This window comes from Gavia stellata, chromosome 3 (assembly GCF_030936135.1).
Source record: "Gavia stellata isolate bGavSte3 chromosome 3, bGavSte3.hap2, whole genome shotgun sequence".
Lineage (NCBI taxonomy): Eukaryota > Metazoa > Chordata > Aves > Gaviiformes > Gaviidae > Gavia > Gavia stellata.
The window spans coordinates 19,806,178-19,833,081 of record NC_082596.1 but is presented as its reverse complement, the minus strand read 5'-3'; the positions used below and the strand labels follow the sequence as shown (position 1 = coordinate 19,833,081).

General features: G+C 41.4%; 1 protein-coding gene across 1 annotated transcript; it reads right to left on the bottom strand.

Annotated features, from left to right (window-relative positions):
• Positions 1–15,944: 15,944 nt before the first annotated feature.
• Positions 15,945–25,464, bottom strand: KCNV1 (potassium voltage-gated channel modifier subfamily V member 1). Its single transcript, XM_009816514.2, has 3 exons — positions 24,983–25,464; positions 22,646–23,172; positions 15,945–16,456 (listed from the first exon to the last, which is right to left on the bottom strand). Exons 1-3 carry the CDS (start codon positions 25,462–25,464, stop codon positions 15,945–15,947), a joined length of 1,521 nt encoding a protein of 506 aa, XP_009814816.2.
• Between the last annotated feature and the right edge of the window lie 1,440 nt (positions 25,465–26,904).

Genomic DNA, 26,904 nt, shown 5'->3' with positions numbered 1-26,904 from the left:
AATAAGGCCTGCAAACCATTTCTTCTGCCCTCATAGAAATGTGAGGTTGCCAAGCCTGAATAACTCATACAGTTTGTAGAGACTCCTGAAACCAAACATCCAGTTCATAGTGCTTTAGAGCCCCTGAATCCTTCATTTATTGAGTATGTATGTGCAATATTACATAGAGGAGCTGGACAACTTTATATATTATGTTCAAATGATGTTTTTCTGATTAATATTTCACAATTTCTAATTTATGAGAATAGCTCCTCACCACTGTTGAATCACTGCTAGTCATACAGTGTTGTTTCCCACTGCTTTTCCCTTTCTCACAACCCATTTGCAAAAAGCAGAATAGCAAGATTTTTCCATAGCCTCTAAGTATACTTGTTCCCTAATTTTCACTGCTACTGATTGCACTTGCCTGCTTGTGATGTGAGGTGAGAATGAGGGATGAAACCTCAGTTAAAGAAAGAAAGGTAAGAGCTCAGCAGAGTAGGCAAGTAAAAGAGGATTTTTCTTTTTCCAAAAAACTGTTCTGATTTTTCAGAATGTCTTTCTGAGAAACATGTTCAGTTAATTAGATAAATCCTCTTCTCAGTTTTAAACAACTTTAAATGTAATTTGAAGCCCTTGCCAAGAAAGTCCAATTCACTTTTCATGCATGTTTAAAATAACATGATATTGTATGGGGAAAAGTGAAATCCAGCTACTCATAATGTCTATGTCATATGTGTTAATTAATGACATCTCTAACACGCTGTCCAGCAAGAACTGATGTTGCACCCATATCGATTGCTATTCCCTGGAGTATTACTCAGGGTGGTGCTTCTTAGTGTCCCTGGAGAGGCAAATGGTTCCCTTCATGCAGCAGCAGGTCTTCTAATCAATCTTCCATGACACCTCTGGTTTCTTTTTACAGATATAATTTGTTCTGAAAGATTTTTTTTTCCCTACATAATTACCATTTTCCAGGATCCTATGTGATCACAACATATGCACATTCATCCCTTTGATACATTTCTGCAGTGTTAAAAACCCAGAGGTTTACATTTAGCCTTTTGAAGGTGTACTAAGAACACTCTTCCCCACAGTAAGAATTTATTCTTTTCAAATTAGCATTTAAGAAGTAATTATACCAAAAATAAACAAACAAACCCTTGACAAAAAAATTGGGGTATACTTGTGTAGTTAATTAGCCACTTGGCAGCCATCAGAAATCATTTTTATTTCTGTAAACAATGACTGGTATTTTAGAAGGCATCTGAGCATCCTAGCAATGAAATCGATGGACAGATACTAAAGTGCAAATGTGTTTTCTGAAGTATAACAAAATGGCAAGTTGCAGAGAAGCAGAATAATTGTTGGTTAGTAACAATACATTGCCCTACAATTCCCATTATCAAAAACATTTTGACCTTGTTTTAAAGCACATACTATATGCAAAGTAGCCATATACAGTATTTCTTTTATATATTAAATACATATCTCATGTCTCATTGCAATAAGTATTTCAGAAATTTCAACAAGTACTTGAGAGAAATGTCTATACTTTTCTTTCCACCTACTTTATACAGTCCTATTTAGGTCAATTATCTCATCAGCTCCAGAGGGTCAGATTTACTACCTGAATTCAGCTTTTTGAGGGAATAAGTAGCTCTCAAATCAATGCCTGACTCAGGAGAAGAATTCTAGGTACAGCCATACACACATGAGAATATTCATTGTGTAAACAACTGCTATGCCATAGACATATCCTGAACATTTCTTCTAAGATTTAATTAACTTTGATTCATTTGAAAGACTCCATTAAAGGAAGATGAAATAGATCCTTAGTAGTATGGCATAAACTGTGTACAATAGGTAAATTTTCAGTACTATCCACCCACTTTCAGTGGTCTTTTTTTTAATAAGAAGAGACTTATTAAAGTTGCTTGAAGTTTTATAACAAAAATTGCCAGTACAGTTATACAGTCCTAAGGGAGGAGTTGGTGGTTGTGCTTTCCTTCTTTCAATTTATTTAAGAGGAGAACTAAGATTTCTCACTGTTTTTGACAGTCCATTTCCTTGTTCAAGCTTCATCATAGTGAGAACATTATCCTCTAATCCTTAAGTGTTCTGGTCGTTATGGGCAGCTTTATTTCTGAACAAAAATCCATACATGCTTAAACAATATTGCAAATTTGAAAAAGGGATGAAGAAAATGCAAATTACAAAATAAAACCAAATATCATTATATCACAATTATTGGAAAGTAATAGCTTAGTTACTGCTGAGCAGGTCTACAGCATGGGAACTCAGTCTTCTACTCCCAGCTCTTCTGTTTTTACACAAACCATGATTGCAAATTCCAGTGCTTACAGACCCATTTATTCATCTCAGTATCATTATTCACCGTGTATCAGAGCAAGATGTTATCTTAAAGCAAACTAGTTTTATTTTTGCTTTTTAGCTTGAATAGATGTTCTATTAATTCAATGTAGTTGGTCTTCAATGTCAAACATTACTAAGCTGAAAGGAAATAGCCAACTAGTTTTCCTGAAGATTCTTCAGGTTACCTTACAGTGGAGTAAGGCATTATGTCTCTAACGTGCCGTTCAAAAGTGGAACAGGCTCTTATGGAGACTGCAGTTCTTTCCTATATGAGAGAAGTCCTAATTGAGGGCAAATCTAAAGCACATTTGGGACAACTGGCTTACCACACAAATATAAAACATCAATAAACCAAAGAGAAGCAGGACAGAAAATATAGGTGAGATTCTGAAACCTCAAAAATTGTTTTTGAGTGGTGAGGTACAGCTTTACTGGAAGGAGTAGAGACAGTTCTCATTTCTTCTTTGTCTCTTTCAACACATACAGAAGGTATTTGTCAGCTTCTTGGCTCTTACAATGAAGTAGGTAGTCCAGAGACTGTGTCAAATGTATTCCACTGTGTGATGCTTCATTAAGCTCCTGAGGCAAGCAAAACCATGTTCTGTGTTGAAGGGGGCTTTCCTAAAAGAAAGAGTGCAATCAGTTAGGACAGGCGATGGGATGAAACTGCTGACTGTTGGGGCCTCTGAAAGCAGCACAGTGCTGGGTGCTGAGGGATCCATCTGGAACTGTGCAGCTGTGCACAGATACCCAGAGCAGAATGCTGGGACTTGTGTGTTGAAATCAGTATCCCTCTTAAATTTAAAACTTTAAGGTTTCACAGTCTTTAGTCTTGTTCTGCATTGAAACATGGAAGAACTGGCTGAACACCGAGGAAAGACACTCATCTACCCCAGGCTAATAGTCTCATGATTTCTCCGGGACTTTGGTACCAAGGGTTGAAGTGCAGACTGCCAGACCAATGTCCTAGTTGTAACGCTCCAGAGATCCTACCAGCCAGGGAGACTGAGAAGCATCACAGATTGAAGGAGAAGTAATCCATGAGCTTTCTTGGTTTGATACGTGTGAAGACACTGGAGTCCTGATAGAGGAAAAAAAAACCTTTTTAGGTGGAACTTCAGTGAAGGAGTCAAACAAGGGAAAAGGCTATGGTAATTGAGAGACTCTTGTTCCTAAACTGACTGGCTTTAAGATAAGATCCTCCATGAAGTAGACTAATCAACTTACCGACTTCTAAGAGGAAATGCCCCTGGCAGGAATCATTTGTTTAGAGAAGTCTCCATGGTATGGCATTTTGTGGAGAGTAATGACAGACAATATCTTAACATGAATGCTTCATACTGAGCATATACAACCAAAGAACAGTTTACTGAAATGGTTAAAATGTTCTGTGAAAAAAACATTGAAAAATAAATCTGATCCATTGGAGCCTATTATAATACCCATATCCTCACAGAACAGAACAGATTTGCACTCTCATTGCCATCTGGAATGAAATTATGTTAGCTGTCTCTAAAAAATACAAATTAACTATTTCATGCATTTCCATAGTGTGATCCTTCCTTTTTTTTTTTCATGTCCCCTGTTCAGTTAAGAATGACAACTTCAAAGTCATTGAGTGAATGTCGCATTTGCTTACTGTTCAGATCAGAAAGAGTAATAATGTTTGTGGAACAGATACATGAAACATGAAAGATAATTTACAAGGAGTCTCTCTGTCATTGAGTTGATGGCCTTTACTAAGATATAGCTGTAACAGATGCTGCTTAAACTTGCTAGATTATATATTCTTACAAGTAAAATGAACATCAGGTATGTATGACCAGTCTTTTACAGGTGTTTAAAACAACATATTTAACATGCAAATAATGAAAAAAATCAGTTAAAATATAAGAATATCTTTTTTACTGTTGGAAGGGAGCCCACAGTACATTCATGTGGTTGCTCAAATTGGTTATTACAATTAATGTTCAGTTTTAAAGCAGGCCTTCATTTGATTTGCAATTAAAAAACTGAGTTTTTCTCTTTCTCAGCTATTTGTTATTCACACAAAGTTATGGAATAGTTTTGCATAAATAAGTTTCAGACTCAAGGCTGTTTGTGAAATGCTTACTTCAGTGTTTCAGTACTTGTGATTCATGTTTTGCAGCCGATCACCCAAAGCACATGGTATTGTTCCCCTTCTAGGAGAGGAAGACATAAAATGGCGAATGTGTAACTCACTTTCTGAATGGATAGAAGAAATAGAACTAAAATTTATGAATTTAAGATTATCTGATGTGTGATAGTCACAGAAAACAAGCAAGACTGAAGAAATAAGATCATAAATATATAATCATTAGTCCCCAAACAATCCAGAGGTGACACATTTTGCTCTGGGCAGTCTCAAAGTTTGCATTGTTGAATTCTTTTCATTCTTTAAGCTTTTCAGATATTTATCTGGTTTATCCCATGAATGGCTCCATCTGGAGGACATGAGCTTCATGGAACCGGAGTTGAAAAAATGTTCTGTAAAACATACAAAACAATTATGCCCAGATTCATTCCACCAAAGTTTAGAAATTTCATTCTTGGATTTACTTGTGCTAAGGGAGGGGATCACTGAGAGAGCTGAAGAAGTATTTTCAACTGATTCACTGAGCAAAAGAAGGAGAAAATAATTTTGGTTATTATTTCCAGTTCAATCAATCGTCCTAGAAAGGACCATCATCCAAGTCGTGCATAGCTCTCCAGCTGCAGCCTGATTGATTCAAAGAACTGCTCTTGGGATGCAGAGTGAAGAGCTTTCCTGAAATGTGTGTTGAATGCTTAGACAATAGACTTCCTGGTGCCAAAAAGGGCTTAAGAGGAATGATTCATCTCTCCATGATTTTGAGTTCTAAGACGTAAGTGTCTAAACCAGAGCTAAACACTCTAAAGGTCCCTTCAGCCAATGGAGAATAATAGACGATTCTATTTTAGACATCCTATTTTAGATTAAATGACTGCAAAGACTCATTAAGATGACCTGTTCCAGTGTAAGGTTTCCTCCACCATGCCTATCTAGGGTTAGGTTAGCTGACTTTCACTCCTGGTTGTAATATAGCTCATCCATATCGGGAGTTCTGCTGTGAGTTTTAAGGCAGCAGATTAGACCCTCAACTTTTTGAGGCTTTTTCATCAGTACTATGTAGCTGCCTCAGGCATATCAATGCCCTGCAGGAGGCAATGTCCAAATAACTCTTTGTTCTAAGTTTTTAGGCAAAGATTGGGCATATTACTCCAGATTTAGTAATCTTGCTCTAGAAAGATCACCTCTTTAGATTTATCTACTTTTTAGGGTGCAGGTGAGTTAAATATTTCTGTACAACATTATAAAACATGGGTTTTGCAGAATTCCCTAAATGCCTTTCATGAAGAACTCAAAAGACTGATCCCACTCTGTAGGTACCAGAATTAAATGATCATTTTGTCTTACTTCAGAAAGAACAGGACCCATGCGTGTTAATAAATGTGTTGTCATCGTGCTGGCATGTATGCATTGGTAACACATGAGTAACATGTCAGATTGTAACAATGAAATGTAAAGGAGAAGCAGCTCAGATGACCTGGTGGAGCACTGCAGCTTAACCTTCTTCTCAGATTTTATGTCAGGCAAAGACTAATGTACTTATACTTCAGAGCAAAGCCCTTGAAATAGCATTTCCATCAGGAAGCCTGCAACGGCAGGAAAGAAATACAGTCTGACAAGGGTTTTGTTTCTAATCGCTAAACCAAGTTCTGATGTGTTATCCACGACCACCACTGTTGTTTACAAGCTTGGTTGCTGTAGTGATAGCATCATATGAATACTGCAATTGAGACTGAATCCTTCTGGCAGAAGAATTGGTTTTCAAGCAGCTTTTAATTGCTTGTTTACAAAATCCTCTATAGTTTTCTGAGCACACAGCCCAACAAAATAGGAATAGACCTATAGAAAGTCTCCAGCATTGCCTTTCCATGTAGAGGAGAGAAACTGATTCCAAGTTCCAGAATAAAAAAGAAAAGGAAAAAAAAAAAGCCAGCTCCATCAGATGGTCACTGGCACGGCTGCTCCTGCCCCTCAGCTGCACAGTTGGGAGCTGGAGAGCTGCTTCTCCACCGCTGGGCCCTGGAGCAGCTGTGAGATGCCGTATGAGAGGGCCCTCTACAAGTCACAGACCTGCAGCCCCTCTTCTTGATCCAGGGTTTGGTGTGACCCCAGAAACCCCATAAAGTAAGGATCAACACACTTTGTTGAGTCAGAAACCAAGGCCCATCAGCAATGATACCTTCCCCAGCATCCCACCACTGACTCCCTGTCTCAAACGTGGGTGCCAGCTCTGAAACCTCCCTGCAGCTGCTAGGAGGGGTATAAACCTTCCTGCTAGGCATCCTGCTAGTCACTGCAACTCATTGACTTAGGCCACTTGCAGCAGTTAAGTGCTGCTCCAAAGCCATTTTGACCACCAGTGCTGAGGGTTTCTAGCCTCTTTCTTGGAAGGACAGGAATATACCTGTCAATTTTTATATAGCTTGAATAAGCATGGGAGACTTATTTCATATGGTACAATTTGTGCCCTTAGTCTGGTTGCTGGAGATGAGGAGTGGAACAAATGGAGAAAACTATTTGCCACTATCTTATGGTTTCCCTCTCCTTTCTGTCTGGATCGCATTACGTTATGTTCAGGTCCGAAAAAAACAGCTGGTTCACTAATACGATTATTAGTTTTCTTTTTCTCTCACCCCCTTATAATGCTGGGACTGTGCTGCAGATACTAAGACTTCTCAGATGTCTGAAGCGAATGTACCATGTAGCCTTTGCCCTGATGTGAAATTTGTCCCCAGTGTGCAGCAGGAAACTTCAAATAGTCTTTCTACAATGTCTCCAAGGTTTTTCAGGAACCTTTCCCTGGAAAAGAGCCTGTTCTGTATATGCTGGGGTGGGAATGGGGGAGGTGAACCTGGCAGAGCATTAACCTGTTTCTGCAACGCTATGATTGTTCAGCTGTTCTGTGTTTTAAACAAATGCTTCAGATCTTTTTATTCCAAAATGGAAAAAAATATTTTTTAAAGTGTGAAGGATTAATAACTATTCAGTTTTCAAAAGGAAAGTATACATCCAGCTACAGTACTTTTCCCCTCACTCAGGGACAGATCTTGTCCAGATCTATTACAAATTTCAAGTGTTTGAGTTAACAAACATGACCTGGTAAGCCAGAATCCTACACAAGAAATTTCTAGTCGTTGCCCAGAGTAGAGGATAAGGTGCATTTCAAAACAGCTGGTAGTTTGCATGGGAGTTGCCATATGCTAGGTGGTTGGAAATATTTAGTACCTGAAACTGGATCTCATATTCTGGAATTGTCTTATCTCTTCTACAGACTTCTGACGTTTCTGCCTTTCTTTGCCCAGGTTTAAACTGTAAATCAGTCTTTTAAGTTTTTCTTTTTCTTTTAATTACTTTTACAATTAGCAAACTGTCATGTATTTTCAGCTTGCCTGCCTTACTTAGATTCCTAATTGTCTTTGCTAAAATATTCCCTTTAATTAGCAGATTATATTTTACCTTACTAATTGAACACCTCTACACAAGAAGGTTAGGTGAGGAAATGAAACTCTCTGGAAAAAAGCATATTGAGCTGGCTAGAATCGAATGTGCAAATAATGCTTTATCACTAAACACATTCAAATTCTAGAATATTTGTTTCCTGGGTGAGTTCAGTGACATTGAACACATCCTCCCAGGTGCAATTGGCCTACTGGGGGCTTTTCCACATTTTTAAGAGGCTGTCTGGGAAAAATATGAGGAATAGGCAAGCTGGAGTGGAAGCTGAGGATGTGCAGAGCAGCTCCTTCTGCCTGCATGCCTTGTGCGTCTGCATTTCACTGGGCTCATTTAGTGACTACTTGGTTTTGTCTCACAGACTGGACTTGGGTTGCAGGGTGCCATGTGAAAAGCTGGGGCTTTCTGCATCCCATATAGCATCTTCTGCTTCTGAAACAGGCACTTGTGTGACTTTCTGTCTGTCTTGTTATTGCACCTGTACTGTGTTCTCCTGCCTATTACTAGTATTACTGGTGCCTGCACCACAGAGCACATCATTCCAGCATGAAAAATCTAAAGGACCATGTCTCTCTGGCAAATGTAGCTCTGATCTGAGACTTATAAAAAAATGCAGGTGAGAATCTTGATATTAAGAAACTTGATCTTAAGAAACTGAAAAGATAATGTGAACAGAAGCATACCATGAATAAACAAAACTGTCTTGATCCACCAGCTGGAGATAGGTCTGCATTTTGTGTTGATATATGTGATAGGGAATGTAAGCAATGATTACTGAAGTACTGAATTGTCATCGGAAAGTGACATTCTTGATACAGAAAGCTGCTGCATAAATAACACCCATCATTTTTGCACTGAATATTTTGCTTACTCTAGTGTTGAACTCTGAGAACATTAAATAATTGATAGTGAAATGTATTAGGTCTGAACCAGATTGAAATCCTGGTGGTAGATGAGGACAAGAGCTTTCCCTTTTCATTTGGGCTTTTTTTGGCTTGTGTATGGTCACATCTGTTCTAATGAAGTCTCCTGCTGGACAGCTGATGGGCGCATTTGCAGCATAATGCAACCTCTGTATTATAATGATGGCCAGTGACATTTTGTTAGCTCAGTCTGCCAGTATTTCCACTGTGATGCTTGGCACAAGCAAACTGGATTCATCTCCATATGGAAGGAGGCAGTCTGCATAACAGAGGCCATAATTTGGATGTTGGTTTTGGTCCATTTTGTGGCCCAACCACATATCCAGCTTTCACACAACAAAGCCTCTTATAAATAGTGTTGGCTGGAATGTGGGCCAAATTAATTCTGGTGTAATTCTATTACATCAGTAGATTCACAATGGGGAACATGTCGTATTATTTCTACAACAAACCCGTATGAAGGCTTTTTGGACAAGCTTCACTCCTTTACACTGTCAAATTGAATATAGGGTTTGATTTGTCCTACACATTTGGAGGGAAGGGTCTTTAGGAAAGGGCTGTGTTTGGATTTAGTGCAACACTCGCACAACGGGAACTTGCCTCTTGGGCGTGTTTGCAGTACCAAATATATTAACTCTTAAACTCAGAAGACAGATATTTTCTCAGAATGTAGTCCTTCTTTATTTGTTATTGAAGTCTGGTTTCCTAGTGATATAAATAGATGTGTTACATGACAGGTCAGTTTTGACCAAATGTAACAATTTGGAAAACTGTTGTTCTGTTGGTTCCTAATCAATGCTGTCCTTGTAGCTGTGAGAGAAATACCACACTTGTTTCTTTTGACATGGATTTTGTTTCTAGTATAGGAAAACAGAACACAGGTTTGTGGGGTAGGTTTGTCTACATTTTGACACCAAAAGGCTGTGACTGGCAATTCTTCCATCTGTTATTCAGCAATTCCTGCCAGGAAGAGAAGATGGGAGTGTTAAATGAGGACTGACAGCAGAAATAACAAATAGCAGGACCTGGAAATGGATTAAACCTGATCTTATTCCTTTAACTTGAAGTTTACTTCTTACAAAAACTTTCTTTTGGTGTTGATCTACAGAAGGACAATGCAAATATGAAGCCACATGCTTACGCATGCTTCAGGACAGAGGTGTGTCTGATATACAGGACTGAATGGCTAGGATGAGGTATGAATTATTAGTGTGTGATCTAATTTGTTGTATGGACGTATGATGCATGCCAGTTAATGAGCTGAAAAGAATTTCTTCCACTGCACTGAACCATGTGTTCTTCATTTCTTGTGAGAATGTATGAGGAGTAAAACACAAAAGGTCGGTCACAAAAAGTCAATGGTAAATCTCTGCTGAAGAATGTCAACTTCTTATTTTAAATTAAAATGAATTTAAATTTAAATTAATTTTCTCTTTCCTCTTCTACCTTCATTATTTTTCTTCTCATATACTCAGCATTAATAATGTCTTAATCTGTCTGTCTAGGGCTTCAGTAGTAATAGCTTTTATCCCTGCAGCATCTAACACACCTTGCAAAAGCTATGGAAGGATCCCATGGAGCCTGTAACTCCAGCAATTTCTGACATCATGCTCTAAAGGCCATAATGATGTTGCTAGTTTAGGACAGAAGAGCTATGAGTTTATGAATGTTGCTTCACTGGACAGCAGTTCTTAAGCAGAGCCATGTTCACCTTGGAATATTTTCCAATAATTCAACATGGTTGGATTGCATAATATATTACATACCTCGGGCTGAGAGTTACGATTCAGAAATCTATAACCCAGGGCCAGCTGTAAAAAATGGCATCATTAGTTATCTTTTAGCTATTTTCAAGCCAATTGCCTTTTTCATTTGTGTTGAAAAAAATGTGTTTAGGACAAGTAAATTCACTCTGCTTGTTTTTAATGGCAATTGTAAAAGGCTGTTATGAATTCTCTTCCAAGTTCTCCTGAGAAACCCGTTCATGCATTAGGTAGTGAAGAGTCATGCACTTCAGCCATTTCCCAGGATCTATCTCTGCTGTACAGAGTTGGAAATAGAACTGCCTTTCTGAGCCAAGCCTTTGGAAATGAAACATGTATCAGCTTACAGGACTACACAGTAATACTACATGACTTACAAGCACTTTTAGTTTTATTAAAAGCTGTACAAAATTAGGTATAATTAGAGAAAATCTTACATCTGCAGGAGTCTTGCTTTGCTTGATAAGGAAGATGATTTCATTTTGAGAAGCTGTTACAAAGGCATGGGTTTTTTCACATCATAATAGGCATTTTACATAATTTTAATTAGATGAACACAACTGCAGACTTTTCAAAAGACCCAATCTAACTTCAGGCTGTTCTGGGTTCCTCACTCTTTGGTACAAGTTCATCTCACAGGCAGCTTCTTGGGTGTCTGAGAAAGACTGGCAGCAACCAATGTTTACATCAGCTAGTGTTGGACCTGCTTTTGTGACATTAGGTGGGATCTCTTTCCTATCCTCACCCCAGCTAAAGGGCTTGCTGATGTCTGCAGAGCAGAAACTTAGCATAAGTAAAATAGATAATAGTGCCCCAAATACCTTTCAATAGGCTTTGTTGTTAGTCTAGAATTTTTTTGTCTCACATAGAAATCCTATAATAGGGCAGCCTGCAAGACCCACCTGCACCAAATTTCCCTCCTGTTTTTCTGTGAGAAGGGATGTGTATGCTCACGCTTTACAAGCATGCCTGAGAGAGGCACACGCAAAATGGGCTGTGCTCTCCCTCCTGCTGACAGTGCCATCCTCTAGCAGAAGCACCAGTCCTATAAATCAGGGTCAAGGTTTTGTCAGAAAAGATTCTATTTCACATATCAAAACAACAACAAAGTTAATTATAACTGAATTCTTCAGCTTAGTCTTTCATTAAAATCCATCTTCTAAAGGAACAGCTTTAGTTACTGACGGCTCATCAGGTCAAGCTCACTATTTACACCAAACTTCAATGCCTCATCAAACTCTTACAGTGAGCACGTGGCAGCTCTGCTTTTGTCTGGAGATGTATGAGTTTTCTAGTATTTGTGTTTAAATAAAAGGCAAAGCCATGATAATTACAGGACTCATTAAAACTCTCAAAAAACCTAATGGACAAGAAGTTACAATTGAAAAATGCATCTCAGTCCTACAGACATTATTGACTCCAAACCTCCTCTTTGATGAATGATGTTTTCAAGAGCCCAGAGCCCTTGAGACCCCTTGTTTGCAATCAACCAGAGGTGTGACTACAGCCTGCGCTGCTCTACCCTTTCTGCAGTGAGGCTATGTGATAAGAGCAGAGACAACTAAGTACTGGAGGCATCAGGGACAGCTGCTCTAGTGCAGTTTAGATGCTGGGCATCTCAACAGAGTATGTTCTGGTAGAGCTGTGTGTTTGCACGTATACCTCAATGGAGGTATGAGAGGACAATACTGTAGAAAATGAGAAAAGCATGTCACTCATTATCAAAATAATTATAAGAAGATAATAATACTTTATTATGTCAGAAAACAAAAATAAATGGGCATTACCTTGTAAAAGACCTCATTTCCTTTTTGCTCCTTTTTGTGGTTAACCATATTTGCCACGTGGCAATCCCACAAGCTCAGAGTTGGCCAGCAAAACTCCCGTCCTGGATGAAAATTCCTCAACTTACATAGTTTATAGCAAATCAAGATTGAAGTAGTTTATTGACTTACTAACACCACATAATTAAAGTGATCAGTGAACTACGCATTCAGGATCAATATCAGTACAATACAACAGGTAAATCACAATATTAGACACTTGTAAAATATTAGCAAACACAAATTTCTAAATACCTTTCTAAAATTTACTCCCAGAAGTGATAAATCCCCCCACAGCCACCAGCACACCCACCTGTCCTGGACACAGGGGTTCCCTGACGTGCTGCTCTCTGCAACGTGGCACTCCAATATTTTGCTGTACTATCGCCAGTATGTCCCTGTCTTGCTTGTACTGGGGAGCCCCGCGCTGGACACGGCACCCAGATGTGTCTCACCAGGGCTGAACAGAGGAGCGGGACCACCTCCCTTGACCTGCTGGCAATGCTCTGCCTGATGTGTCCCAGGACGCAGTTGGCTTTCTTCAAAGCGAGAACAACAATTTTAGTGATGTTTAAAAAGTTCTGGTGGGGTTGGACGACACTGTCCTCAACTAAAAGCGGCCCCTAAGCATCTACAAACAAATACACAAGGTTTTTCAGATTGTTAGTCTGCACTGTAGTCTATGCCACTGCATTTTCACTTACTGTAGGGAAACAAGGCTGATGCAGGCTTGCTCTAAGTGCTGCAGCTACACCCTTTGATATAAGTTTTTGAAAATACTTGGTGTTTTAAGCTAAAACGCTGATTTTTCAGCCAATGTTACTGATGTTCTAACATGATTCTTTCTTCCATGTCTGCTGTGGGATGGAAATGGCAGAACAGATGTGAGGACAAGAGGTAGTTTCTTATCTTCAATGTGATATTCTAAAGATAGCCCAGTAACATCCTTAATTTGGTGCCTTAGTGGTGACTAAGCTAATTTCTGTGGTAGTATATATGGCATAGCTTCATGTTTTAGAGTTGTAATGTCCTGTACTGTTTGTTGCTCAGGACAAATGCTCTGGTCCTTCCATCTGTAAAAGCTGAAAGCAGAACTGGCCTTCATCTGCAAAATGATTTGCTAGTCTCAGCCCATAATGTGATAGATAACCTTGCTGCATAAACAACATGATTGACAAACACTTCTTGGGAGACTTTGAATTTAAAATCAAGAGGTCTGAAAATATAAGCTGAAGCAGCTACTGGATAAAGTCCCAGCCGCGTTTCCCCATGGGCATTTCTAGGAAACTTTATCTCTTGTGCTGGTGAAAGGAGTGAACCAACTGATACATCCCAGAACATTTCTCTCGTTCTTTTGAGTCCTTCATAAAAAGCACAGGATGCAATAAAAGCAGCCTTTCCCTAAAGAGAATCAATCAGCTATCTAACTGCATTTCCTTTCTCAAACAGGGATCAGATGCTGTACAAGAAAGCACAAAAGACATTACAAAACAGCCTTCCCACAATGAAAGCGTCTTCCTAATTCTCTATAATTAGAATGACTTTTGAATGAGAAACAGCCTGTGCAATTTGTGCAGCCTGAGATACTTCCTGCTCTGAGGAGCTATGAAATAATAACCTGGAGTGGGCTGCATCAAACGTTCCCCTGCAGAATTAATTTTGTCTCCTGGACATCAGCAGGAAGTTTTGTGATGGATTCATGGAGTATTTGGGCAGAGGGGAACACTGTGATGACATACTTTGCTCTCTGTGTAACGTAGACAACGAGGCTGACTTACTAATTTTCACGCCTAGACAATTTCTGGTAGAGCAAGACACGGTCTTTTTGTCTCCATTGTTTTCCCTTGGCTTCCTTCTGACTCTGGTGACAGCTGAATGTGTTGCATTGGTCCCAACACCAAATGCTGACTGACACCAGCTGACAAATGAGAAGTTTCATGCTGAAATGCCACTCAGTTTGCATCAAGGTTGGAGCCTTTGAAAATTTTGCTAGCTGTATTATATTTACACCACCATTTATAGGGAATGGGAGGAAAACACACTGTTGTTTCAAAACAAGTATTATTAAATGTTTATTAAAAGCAGGTTATTTCACCCATTCATAAATCCTCAAAGGCAGTTTAAGCCTTCTATATACATAAATACCTTCCTTACAAAATTAAATCATCCACAGTTAATAGATGTTTCTTTTTAGTGAGTATATTGAATTAATGTCAAATGTAAATAATGATTGCACTTACATCGCCCAAAAGAAACATGAAATGAGAGAGGTTTGTGATTTTTTTTATTTAACCTACTAGTTGACTTATATGCATACTGTGGCAATGTCATAGTCTGGGACAGTGAAATTACATTAAAGAAAAGCTTTGTTTGCTAAAAATGATATTGGGTCACTGGAGACGTAAGTGGTGGGAAACCTGACTGAAAATACCTTTGATTATTTTAATTTTGTGCTTTGATTACTGCATTCAACTAAGCATCCAGTCCAACAAGTGCTCATTTTTCCTTTGGAACAAAAGATTTTGATGAAGGGTTTTTCTAATAATGGGTCCACAAAGTTTATTAATTGTTTAAAAATCTGGTCCACTTGGAATACCTACTGATTTTAATGGGAGATAAAGAAATTAGTAGCTTGTTATCTTTTACCATTTCTGTTTCTTCTGATATCCACTGGTGACTTTACTTGAGCACAAAAACTGCTTAGCTACACAAATAAGTTATGGGAATCAAAACACACAGAGAAGGCATAGTTCAAACTAAGTTTGTAAATGACTTCTATGCTGCAAAGGCTGTATTAGCTCCTGCAACTTCTATAGCAACTGCAGAGGATGCTCTACATTATGGCACCTTTTTCATGACTATTTCATACTTTGCTGCAGATCTTGCATCTGCTTAATACTTTCACGTATCTCCTGATACCCACCATGTATCTGGTAGCCCTTTGCTTCTCTTCAAATAAGGAAATTCTCTTCCCCAGGGTCTAGTAACATCTTTTTCATGCAAATGGAGTAGAAAATGGGGATAAGAAAGGGGGTCAAGATGAAGCTCATTATAGGAATGTCATCATAAATTTATTCAACATTTCACTCCCTTAGACTTTCCTTTTCAGATTTTCTTAATGCCTTTAACTTTTGTTCTTCCAATGCAAATACAAATCTTACAGTTCTTTAAAATTCAAAACACCATTGCAATTTTGGCTAAGATTTTATTACTATATGTTAGCAAGGACATAAGATTCACAGACAAGGGTTTGCATCACTGTTTTACTTGGATGGACCTGTTATTTCCCCTTTCACCCACCATGATCCAGTTCTGGAAGCAGGTTTCAGAGCCCTTTGAGAGACTCCGTATTGTGAATTCTGCCTTTTGTATACAGTGGTTATCTCAGTCTGTCCAAGTAAGTAAAACTCCAGCTGGGAAAGCAAATACACTATGTGGTGAATAATAAAAAAAGAGATGCTTAATACTATATTTTTGAAGTAGTCTATTTGTTATACAAAGCTAAATAACTTAAAAGTCAAAACCAAAAATCATCTGCTCCACTGCTCCTTGTACTTGCTCTCTCTCTGCTTTTTAACCGTAACATGTCCATGACACTGCGTGCATATATGTCTCGCAAATTAACATTGATATTAGAGTCGCTGGATGAGTTCTTTGTGAGTTTCTTTAAAGCTTCACGCTGCCGAAGAGCAGCTTCTTTTATCTTCAGTGTAAAGTAACAGGCAGAAAAACGGTCATTTATTATAGCTATTGGCAAAGCCAAAACCAGTATTCCTGATAATATACACATAAAGGCCACTACCTTACCAATAGTAGTGTCTGGTCTAATGTCACCATAACCAACAGTTGTCATGGAAGTTGTTGCCCACCACCAAGCACCAGGTACGCTTGTGAAAGTTGTGCCCGGCACGCTCTGCTCAACAAAGTACTCCACAGTGGAAAATATAGAGATTCCTACAGAAAGGAAAAGCAGCAGAAGGCCAACCTCCTCGTAACACTGTGCGATAGTCATCCCAAGAGACCGCAAGCCTGAAAGACAAGAAACGCCATCAGTAGGCTGATTCACGTAGCTGCCGTCATAACTTTGCAAAACAGTTCTTATTTGAAAGCTGACTGCCTTATGTTTTTCTTTGGCTGCTAGTGAACATGACTTAAGGAAAAGGGGTGCTGGTCTCAACACTACTGGGAAAACGTGATTTAAAGAAATAGATTAAAACGTTAGACTGAACCACTGACGTCATCTCTGTTTTCTTAATGCAGAGCATAGAAATTTGCGTCATTACTTATCGTTTGAACTATGTACACATATGATTTAGAAGAACTAACCAATCTTGATTTAGTACCTGGCTATAACAGAAAATCTAGTACAATTTTTAATAAGTTATATAAATAACCATTAAAAAACACAGTAAAAACATCTGCTCCCTACTTTCAGTCTGAATGTGCCAACCTCCTATCTTCCAGTCATTGTCGTATTTTTCTCTTGGACCAAGCAACCCTTAGTTACCAAATTTGTGTTCGCAGGTGGGTGCTTAGTGCCCAATTCATTCACTCAGTAACTTTTTATTTGCTAAGGACTGTTTTCAATCCTTTTATAGTTGTCATAGTCTCTCTTTAACCCCTCTTTCCCCCAAAAAACGTATCAATATCTTTATCTGTAGACATCAAAACAAATACAGTATTCCAGCAGCAGCTGCATTTGTGCCAAAACTGGAGACAGCAAAGCCTCCCAATGCAAACATGGTATTTTCCTGTTCATTCACCAGTGTACTGCATCAATCCTATTGCCTGTGAGCTGCACAGGGAGTTCCTGTGCAGCTGACTGCTCTCCATAACCCCCCACGTTCATGTAGAGCTGCTGCCTCAGTGCTAGACTGCCCAACAAAGCAAGCAGGAAAGTAAATCCAGTAATAGTGCAATGGATAAATGTTGCACGCATAAACAAAGAAGGAAGATAACAGGGCACTAACTCAGCTGAGACACATGGGAGACTGAAATTATCTTTTGAATCACAAGTGATTTTGGACTGGTTTTTAATACTGTTCTTTAAAAATGTACTATGTTTTCTTTAATAAATGAGAAAACCACAATGCTTATGAATTCATGGGGTACACTTCTATCTAAAGCAGTGTTTGCAAAAGAGCTTATTGGAACTCTGCCTCTGCTTGCAGACTTCATATGCTCATTAGGTTAACAAGCAATTCAATTTGCTTTTCTTTCCTCAATCTCAAACTACAAGATGTTAAAATTTCTTCTTGCTTTTGGCTCTATCTTTTCCCCTTTAGGTCTAATGGGTTTTAAAGTTTTTGTTTATGTACAGCAAACAGTGGAAGTACACACTAGAGTTTGTAGGGAGTGTTTCCTTTTTCAATGTTTTCTTCTACAAACTCCAGTTAAGACTTGCCCATATCCAGATTTTATATTACTATAACTATGATCTGTTGGTTAGAATGTTTATTACAATGATATAGTTTAAATCTGCAACACAAGGGGAATACGATATTTCAGTGTAATCTTTTCTCTGTTAATATGACTGCCTCCACATTTTGAAAATGTACTAAGATAGCAGTGTAAAAGCTGTGTGAGACAATTGCAAGGATCCAGCTCAAACTCTCATCTTCCAAGGACGTTACTATCATCAATTGCCCTGTAAAACTTCCTACTAAACAAGGTAGAAGAATAAGTCCTTTCAGGTGACCTAGGAAGAAGGTATTCCATTTAAAATTACGTCTGTAGCACTTCTTTTCAAAGGATAAATGAGTACTGTAAAAGCCAGGGTCTGCCCCTTACGATGGATCCTGAGAGTACTATAGTTAAAAAATAGTGCAACTCTTGCATAAACCCGGTCAAAATAAGGAGGAACAGGGCCGTGACTGCTAACTCTTTGTAACACATTGATGACACCTTCAGTAAAATATTGTTCCTATGGTTAATTATTCTGACTGTTAAGGAGTCTGAATTTTTTTTACTATTCTTAGTTCTATTATCCTCATCTAAAACAAAGGTACTGAAAAACTGAAGAAGGTGCAGAAGAGTGTAACAGAAATGATTTAGTGTCTGGAAAAACATAGCTCAAGCTGTCTCAGTTATCAAAAAGAAAAACAGGTATTGAAGATTTATCTTGGTTATCATAAAGGAAAATAATAACCAAAGAACCCTTTAATTTGTTAAAGTCAAAGCAAAAAACCTCAAAACCCAGAAACTACAACAGTGCCTGGACCTTGAAGTAAAAAAAAAAATACTGAAATTAATTTAGTGAGGGTACATAATCACTAGAATGAATTCTCAGTGAAATGATGGTTCTCCATCTCTTATGTCTTCAGATGAACTCAGAAGACATTTTTAGATGAATCTATGAATCAGACAACTTACTGGACTCCACAGTTCATGCCTAAGTGGAAATCAGTTGGTGTATTCAAAGAATAATATATTCTGCTATATTATATTGTAACTTTTTAAAATGTCTCTGAGCCCTACCACACAGCCAAGCTAGGGCTGTTCCAGCACAGACACCTCAGCAAGTCTTATGACTTCCCACGAGAAGTCCTTGCCAGGAGCTGTAAGAGCTTGGTTACTCATGCTGGAATGTGCTAAGGTGCTGTAACAGAGCTGGTGTGGGGCAGGCGAGCAGCCCCAGCCCCAGGGCCAGCAGGAGGAAGGGGAGGCATTTCTGCCATGCAGGTCAAATTCCATCTCTCTATTGCCCAAAGGGACTTGGCAATACAAGGTGATGCTCGTGAGCTTCGGTTTACACACAGCGTTTAAATCATCCTAAATTTTTGGCACTAAAAGTGCTGAAGTTTTGCTTTTTCACGTATCCAGAGGCATCTCATCCTGACATACACTACAGCCTTCTCTCAAACATACGCCTACTGCCATCAGAAGTAAGATGCTCACATCCTACTTGTCCTCAAGGACTCCATCTGTAAGTGCTTCCCAGAGGAGGGCCAGCAAGGCCTCACACAAAATGTGGCCCCAGAAGGAAGCCAACAGCTGAGGAGCATCAGAGAATGTGAAAAATGCAGGTTCAGTTCTCACCTATTCTTGCAGCCACTCAAATCCATAATTTTGGTATCTCAGAAGAGTCGTCTCACCTTCTAGCTATACATTTTCTGGGTAAAAGTACTACTGATTTCTCAGTTGCTCCTTGATGAAGTACAGCACTTTGCATAAGTAATTACACACTCACTCCAGTCTAGGTCCAGCGTTTCTAGGCATCACATCCCTCCTATTAGCTGGGTTCAGCTTTCAAGGGTTGAAATGATTCTTCCATTTCTTTCCATTTTTTTTCTGTCCCTTCCCCACAAAAAGGGTTAATCTGTCATTTCTTTAAAAATAAAGTGAAAAAAAGAATTGATGTGTTTTTTTTCCTAACTCATTTCTGCCCCTGACAGCAGAGCCAGGCTGCTGTTGGGATCCCAGCTTTGCTATGGGTCTGCAGAGTGCTACAGAGATGCTCTCCTTGTGATTGTGATCACCCCTCCTTGGTGAAAGAGGAGTTGCTGCCTGTAGCCACAAATTTTCTCATCTCTTCTGATCTCGCACTCCTCTTGCCACACAAAGCAGGTGAGGAGTGCATGAAGCTTTGTCTGGTCTGAGAGTGCAGGAGTCAGAAAGAAGCTTCACTGGGAGGTAGCTTTAAGCTGCCAGATCCAGGGCAAGAGAGCAGAACTGTTGAGTGCCATCCCTAAACACTGAGATTTTTCAGGACAGTCTAGGTACGTGCAAGGAGGATGGTCTCTGGCTACGGTACTTACGGCTTTCATCTTACATTAGCAGCGGTGGTTAAGGATGTGTTTAGAAGCATGTTAACAAAACTCCCTTCTGCTACATACCTCTAGCGGTCAGAAATAGGGCTTCAGATCTGTGAGTGTATGTTTCTATTTCGATTTATTAGGGCTATGTTTTGTCTTGGTAGCAGCATCTCCTCTGACAGAAGACTGAAACAGTGACTTTCTACATTTAAATTCTACAGATTTGATTTAGTGTTCTGGGCCTAAGCAGGCAGCAACTCTGAACTACCAAAGAAGCAAGCACAGCGATGGTAATGCTGCTCTGGATGGTTTAAGTAGATACGTATGTTGCTTCTTGTATTTTGAAACTGGTACTTCGGTTCTAGCAGAAAGATGATAGCTCACTTCCAGATTAGGAGACTAGATTTTGACATAATTAATTCACTTCTACATAACATGGAATTACTAAACTCTTAATGGTACTCAAAATTGTGATATAAAATGTGGTAATATTTTAATGAATTTAAGAATAAATAGACAAAAGAATAAATTATTTTGTTTATTTATTTAAGAATAAATAAACAAAAGTTTAGACCATCCCTGAAAGTTAATGTACCTGACATTAACAGTTATTATACAAGTGTCTGTATCAACTTGAAACCAGATGTTTCAAAGAGCCTTAGAACTGAGTTTCAGGGATTCATTCTGTAACAGTAAAATGTGATGAACTGGAAACTTTATAACTAGAATTAACATACTTTTGGATCACTATTTTGTTACTCAGCACAAAAGTGCCTTGATGAGTTCAAATCTTTTTCTTATTTTAAAAATACAATTAGAGAGGAATGCATTCACATTACAGCTACCATTAAAAGTGGGTAGCAGCCTTTCTTGCAAAAAACCCCACCAAACCCTGCAAAAATTATAATGAAGCAAACCAAACTCATTGACTGACTGAATCATTAGAAGCTTCCTTACAACTGCTTTCTAAGGGACAGTTATACATCAGTACAGGCATAATCTAGGGTAGGCAAGTAAGACTAAGATACTTCCCAAACCACTTTGATTATGCTCAGTAGCATTAAAGTTACTCCCTGCCATTGGCAGGCAGGTTCACCGCCCTCAGTGGGAACAAAATTAGAGAGACACATTCTGTTGCTGCAAGCACACTGTAATGCCTGCTAGAGTAGGGCCAGTTCACAAAGAGGGTGCAGATGGCTCTCCAAAAAAGAGAAGCATCAACCCATTCTTGCTCCATGGCAGGAAATCCTGGAAGGGTATGTTGAGTGCCATGTAAGAACAACCATTACCATCTTCAGAACAGGTTAATACTGCAGAACAGAGATCATGATTTACTATTAGCATTTCAGTTTTCAGAGCTCCAAGTGGTGGCTTGGAGCCATTTCTCCTGTCAAATTCAGTGCCATAGTCAGCGCTGATTTAAGTGGGAACATAATTAAATAACTTTGAAATTGCCAAGCACTGGACAACATCATGGCATGGAGACAGTGTGGTGGGAGTATGGCTTTTAGTCTTTCGTATATCCAGGCATGCACATGTCATGAAGTAGTAATACAAATGGGGTAAACACAAGGGGAAACGCAACACCTTCCAATCATTTCCAGCTTCCTCTGAAAAATTCCCACTGGAAAACATTACCTTTTACGCCTTCCCTTCACTACTCAGAAAGAGTGAACAAAAATGTTCTCAGAAATGCATTTCACATTCCACCCTACCCCTGCTTGCTGTTCATCCATCTGGTGACCTGTCATTAGTGCTTGGACACCAAGGGCCCCACACCGATGAGTGAATGCTGACTGAACCTGACACTGCTGCTCTGAGCTGCACTTAGGTCCATTCGGTAAGCAGCCCCCACTGTGCTCCACATATCACATAGGTATCAGTGTGTTCAACAGGGCCAGACAGCCCCTCAACCCACTGCCCAGTATGATTCAGTTTTAACAGTTTTCTTGAAACATTCTCTATCCTTGTTGTTTTCAGGATCTATAACACAGACAAAATTATGATATATTTCTTTGCATATCGTTCTTAACAAAACCAATTGTGACAGGTAATCATAAGCTGTCATTAATGGGCCTTTGATAATACAAAAAGTGTGCGTCAATAATCTCTGCTTCTTCTCTTGCTTCATCCCTAGTCAGATCAACTCAAATACAGGTTTATAAATTTATGACATTGTGAATGACTGGTGGATGATTTACAGTATGCAACTTTGGGGCCTCTTTTTGTAAATATTCTGTCCAAACAATATACACTGCCTTTATGAAGAACCAAAATTTATTGGAGAAGGCCCCTGCCACTCAATTATCAATGTCCAAAAGTAAGGTTTTCACAATCCATTACTGCTAAGATTAGATTGGGTAAAAAGGTTAGGCAGAAATGCACACAAAATGGGGGACTGTGCCCAGGAACAACTGTTGTAGACTGCAAAAACAAGAAGTACCACTGCCATGGACAAAAGTACCTGTCGAATGTCTTCCCAGCTTCAGCATCCGCAGGGCTCTGAGCAGCCTCAGCACTTGGACAATGCGCCCCACGTTCTCCAGTTCTTGGGAGCTCTCCCCACCACACAGGCTCTCCACCAGCAGGGTGATGTAGAAAGGTAAAATAGCAAGGAGGTCTATGATGTTTGCCACACTCCTCAGGAAGCGACACCGATCCCGTGCACACAGGAACCTCAGAACAAACTCCACAGTGAACCATGCAATGCACAGGTACTCTAGGGCATCCAGTAGCGGTGGTGCCAGCCAGCTTAGCTCTACCGAAATCAAAGCCATGTTGGCAATGGACACAACAACAAAAGCCATGGACAGAGTGCCGAAAGTCCTGGCTGCTGCAGAGGAGCCAGGCTTTTCCAAAACTTCCCAAAGTTTCTGTCTGACACTGGGACAGAGGCTACCAGAAAAGTCCTCTTCCTCATCTTGGGCATCCAGTTCTTCTGCATCTTTCTTGATGTCTAAGGCTTCGCTCAGCTCCTTCCTCCTGAAGTACCTGCCAGAACCCCCCCCCCCAAAAAAAGATTTTTAATACCAATATGCGTGTGTTTTTCTTATCTTCTACCACATAAGGCATAAGAATGCACATTAAAGTATATCTTATGTGAGCTCAGAAAACCCTGACATCAAGCATATAGTTGATGATTTTATTAATTGAGACCCTGCAGCACGTTTTCATTGACCTGATATTTCTATTCCCCCATTTCACATCAGTGACAGTTTGTATGTGCAGAGTAATTTTATTCTGATAGCATGTTATTTATATGGATCATATTGACTACAGAAGGATCTGCTGCATGACTAATATGCATTCTTGTAAGCAATCCTGGCACAACCAGACCTTCTGTTTCTAAATTGTTCTCAATTTTATTAATTTTATTGCATTTTTATTACATTGGTGTGTAATACTAAAAGGGAAGGCATAATAAAAGCTATGCAGTTCATGGATGAAGTTCTGATCAATACATACTAAGATGACAAGTTATCTTACTTTCTTTAAATGGGTCCTCACACAACAAAGTGCACAAGCATCTGTGCTGAGTAAAACTTACAGATTGCAAATGCATAGTTGAATGTTTTATTTGAGCAAGAGCATATGTACAGAACAGTTTCATGAAACAAAAACATTCCTAAAGTACACACAAAAACCATCCTTTTCTTTCATATCTGTATTTCTTGACTGCTGCAAATCTCAAGCCTTAGACAAAGGGGCTGTGCAATTTTGCCTTCAATTGATATACAATTACTCCTGCATATGCCAAAAAGGTCTGTAGCTCCTTGTACCACCAAAGAAGTAGGAGCTTTCCATTACACCTACCAGGGAAGGAAGAAAGGGATGAAAACTAGGATCCTACTCTCTCAGCTGCAGAACTGGACCATGCTAGGGTAGGATAACTCTAGTATCTTTTTGGGGTGGGGTTGTTTCTTTCTCATAATTTTGCTTTAGGTAAATAGCAGTTATACTCTTTAGTGTTACTGGTTTGTTTGTTAGTACTATAGAAATGAAGTCTCTAAAAATGGTGGCAAAAAATAAAATTAACTGCAAATAGAATTAACAGAAATGTCCTGGGGGTGGTTCAGTCAAAACCCACCTCGCTCCTAAGCTGCCTGTTACAATTTGTCTCCAGTGAGCCATGTTCCCGCTGTTGCTGCCCCCTCCCTGTAAGCTGCTACATCCATGTGTGATGCTTCCCATCACGGCTCCTCCTGGAGTCATGCCACCCACACTCAGCCCGGCCGGTGACCACTCTCCCTCTGTCTCTCCAGCTTTGATCTGGAAATCCTCCAGAATGAAAAGTGTGGGGTGAGGAGTCTCCAAACCCTCCTGGCACCATGCCTGACTCCACATCCAATCCCTCTAACTATGATAACCTCGAACTGGATGACTGAAGGGACATCTCTCCTTTCACAACCTTTTTCATCTCTGGCACTGTCCCTTTCAAACATTTTGAGCTTCCAGGGCCAGTCTGAAGCCAGTACAGGACAACCCAGATCCTGCTCCTCTCAGGACAGCCCAGATCCTGCTCCTCTCAGGGTCTCACTGTCTTGACTCCTCTGCCAACCTGTCCCTCAGCAAAGGTCAACAGTGACCTCACCCAACACATCCACTTCCATTTCCTACACCCATCCACCTCTAGAGTAGGATTCAGGGATGAACTCATCCAGCTTTGAGCATGCTTTTCCCGATGCTCTGCTACCTCACCTACCCCCACTGCTGAATCTCTCACCTGAGCGTCCCTGCACGCAAGTCAACGCTGAGCTCACCCAGCCCACAATCCTGCGTGCCACGTCTTCCCACAACTCACCGGTCTCTGCAGCAGGAATCAATGCTGAGCTCATCCAAACCCCAGTACTGGATCTCTTGCAGGAAGGAGAGTGCACAAAGCTGCTCCATCACATGCAGCCTCCCTGTCTGGTAGTAATTCAGGATGTAGTGAAATGCCTGTGAGCTCCGGTCAAAGAAATATTCATTCTCCACGAGGTTGGCATCATCACAAAGCTCAAGGAGGCCAGAGGCCACATCCCGGGCAGCAGAGACCACTACAGCCAGTTTGCCGAGACGGGTGTCAGGGTAGCAAGACAAAGTTTGCTGGGACATCACAAAGCGGCTGCCTCCTACATTGATAGTAAAGCAGTCCAAGGAGGGAACGACCTTCTGGAGCAGGGGCCCCTGCTCTTCCTCACTGGAGAAAACACTGGAGTCCAGGGAGCCCAGGGATGTGCTACTCCCTGGCTCCTCCAGGGATGCTTGGGAAGAAAGAGACATACAGCAGGGAGGCGACTTCATCCTGTAGCTGCCAGCAGCAGCCCACACTCTTCTGGATCGAAAACACAACAAAGCTGCAGAGGAGACTGCCCCGCCGGGGGGTGGCCGGGCCAGCCCAGAAACCTATCGCTTTGCTTTGGCTACCGTCCCAGGGACACCTCACCGTCCCCACTTCCTCCGAGCGATGCCTCCATCCGAGACGGAGGTCAGGCAGGGTGTTGAAAAGCCCAACACTGCCTACACCTGTGAGGATACAGAAGGAACAACGGTGCCTGAGACGGCTTCACCTCGTGCTGTCCGCGCCGGCAGCCGTCGGGAGCCGCCCGGCACCATCCGCCCGCGACGGCCCCTCCGCTTCAGGGCTCGTCTCCAGCCTCCGGGTCGAGGGCGGAGGAAACCAACCAGGGCAACACAACACGGAACGCCGGCTTCAGCGGCTCTCCGGGCAGCCGGGGGCCGCGCCGCCGCGCCCCGACAGCACCCCGGGGGTCTGCGCCCGTGCCCGGCCTCGCCACCCGCCCGCCTCCGCGCCACAGCTCCGTCCCGGCCCCAGGGGACCCTTCCCCGCGCGCCCCACGATCGCGCTTCGCCCGGCGCCGCTGCCGAAGTTGTCCTCCCCGCCGCCGCTGAGGCAGCCGCTGCGGACCGGGCGTCTCGGCGCGGCTGCCTCCCCCTCGGCCAGCCCAGCCGCTGCCGCCGCTCCGCCTTACCTGCCCGCCGCCCGGCTGTGCCGCCCGCGGCTGGGCGCCGACTGCCGCCGTCCCCTCGCAGGCAGCCTCCGCCCGCTCCCCCGGCTCCAAACTTCTGGGCAGCGCCGGCGCGCCTCCATGGCGGGTCATGTGCTGCGGGGGGCTGGCGGGAGCGGGGGGGCTGCGCGGCCGCGGGGCGGGGCGGGGCGGGCCGGGCCGGGCTGGGCTGGGCCACCGCCCTCCCCGCCGCGGGGCCGAGCCGCCACCGCCCCCGGCCCGCCCCGCCCCGCCCCGCCCCGCCCCGGGCGCCGCTGGACCCCGGCGGCGGCGGGCGCGATGCCCCGGGGCCGGAGGGCGGGGCGGGGGGGGCCCGCTGCCTGCTGCCGGGCCGCACCTGCACGCCTCGGGGGCTTCCTCCAGCGACAAAGCAAACCTGCAACTTCTCCAAGCAAGTTCACAGGGCGGTTTTGAAGCCGCCCCCCCTTTAATACACGTAAACCCGAACGTGTTTCTAAATAGATAATGTATACCCACTTGTGCTACTCCCACGACCACAAGTCTGAAGTCACTCAAGCAAAACCGTCATTGTAAAGGCCAGTCGATGTACGTGAAAGAGCCTATTTTAACTTAGCTGCAGTCAGCCTGTTTTCTAAAATACTCTGGAATATCTTTGGCATCGTCCTGTGCTGACTTTGTAGCTCCTCAGTAAAACAGTACAGGAGTTAGGTTCACCCTCCTTACTACTTTTCCTCTTCTCCTATGAAACAGTTAG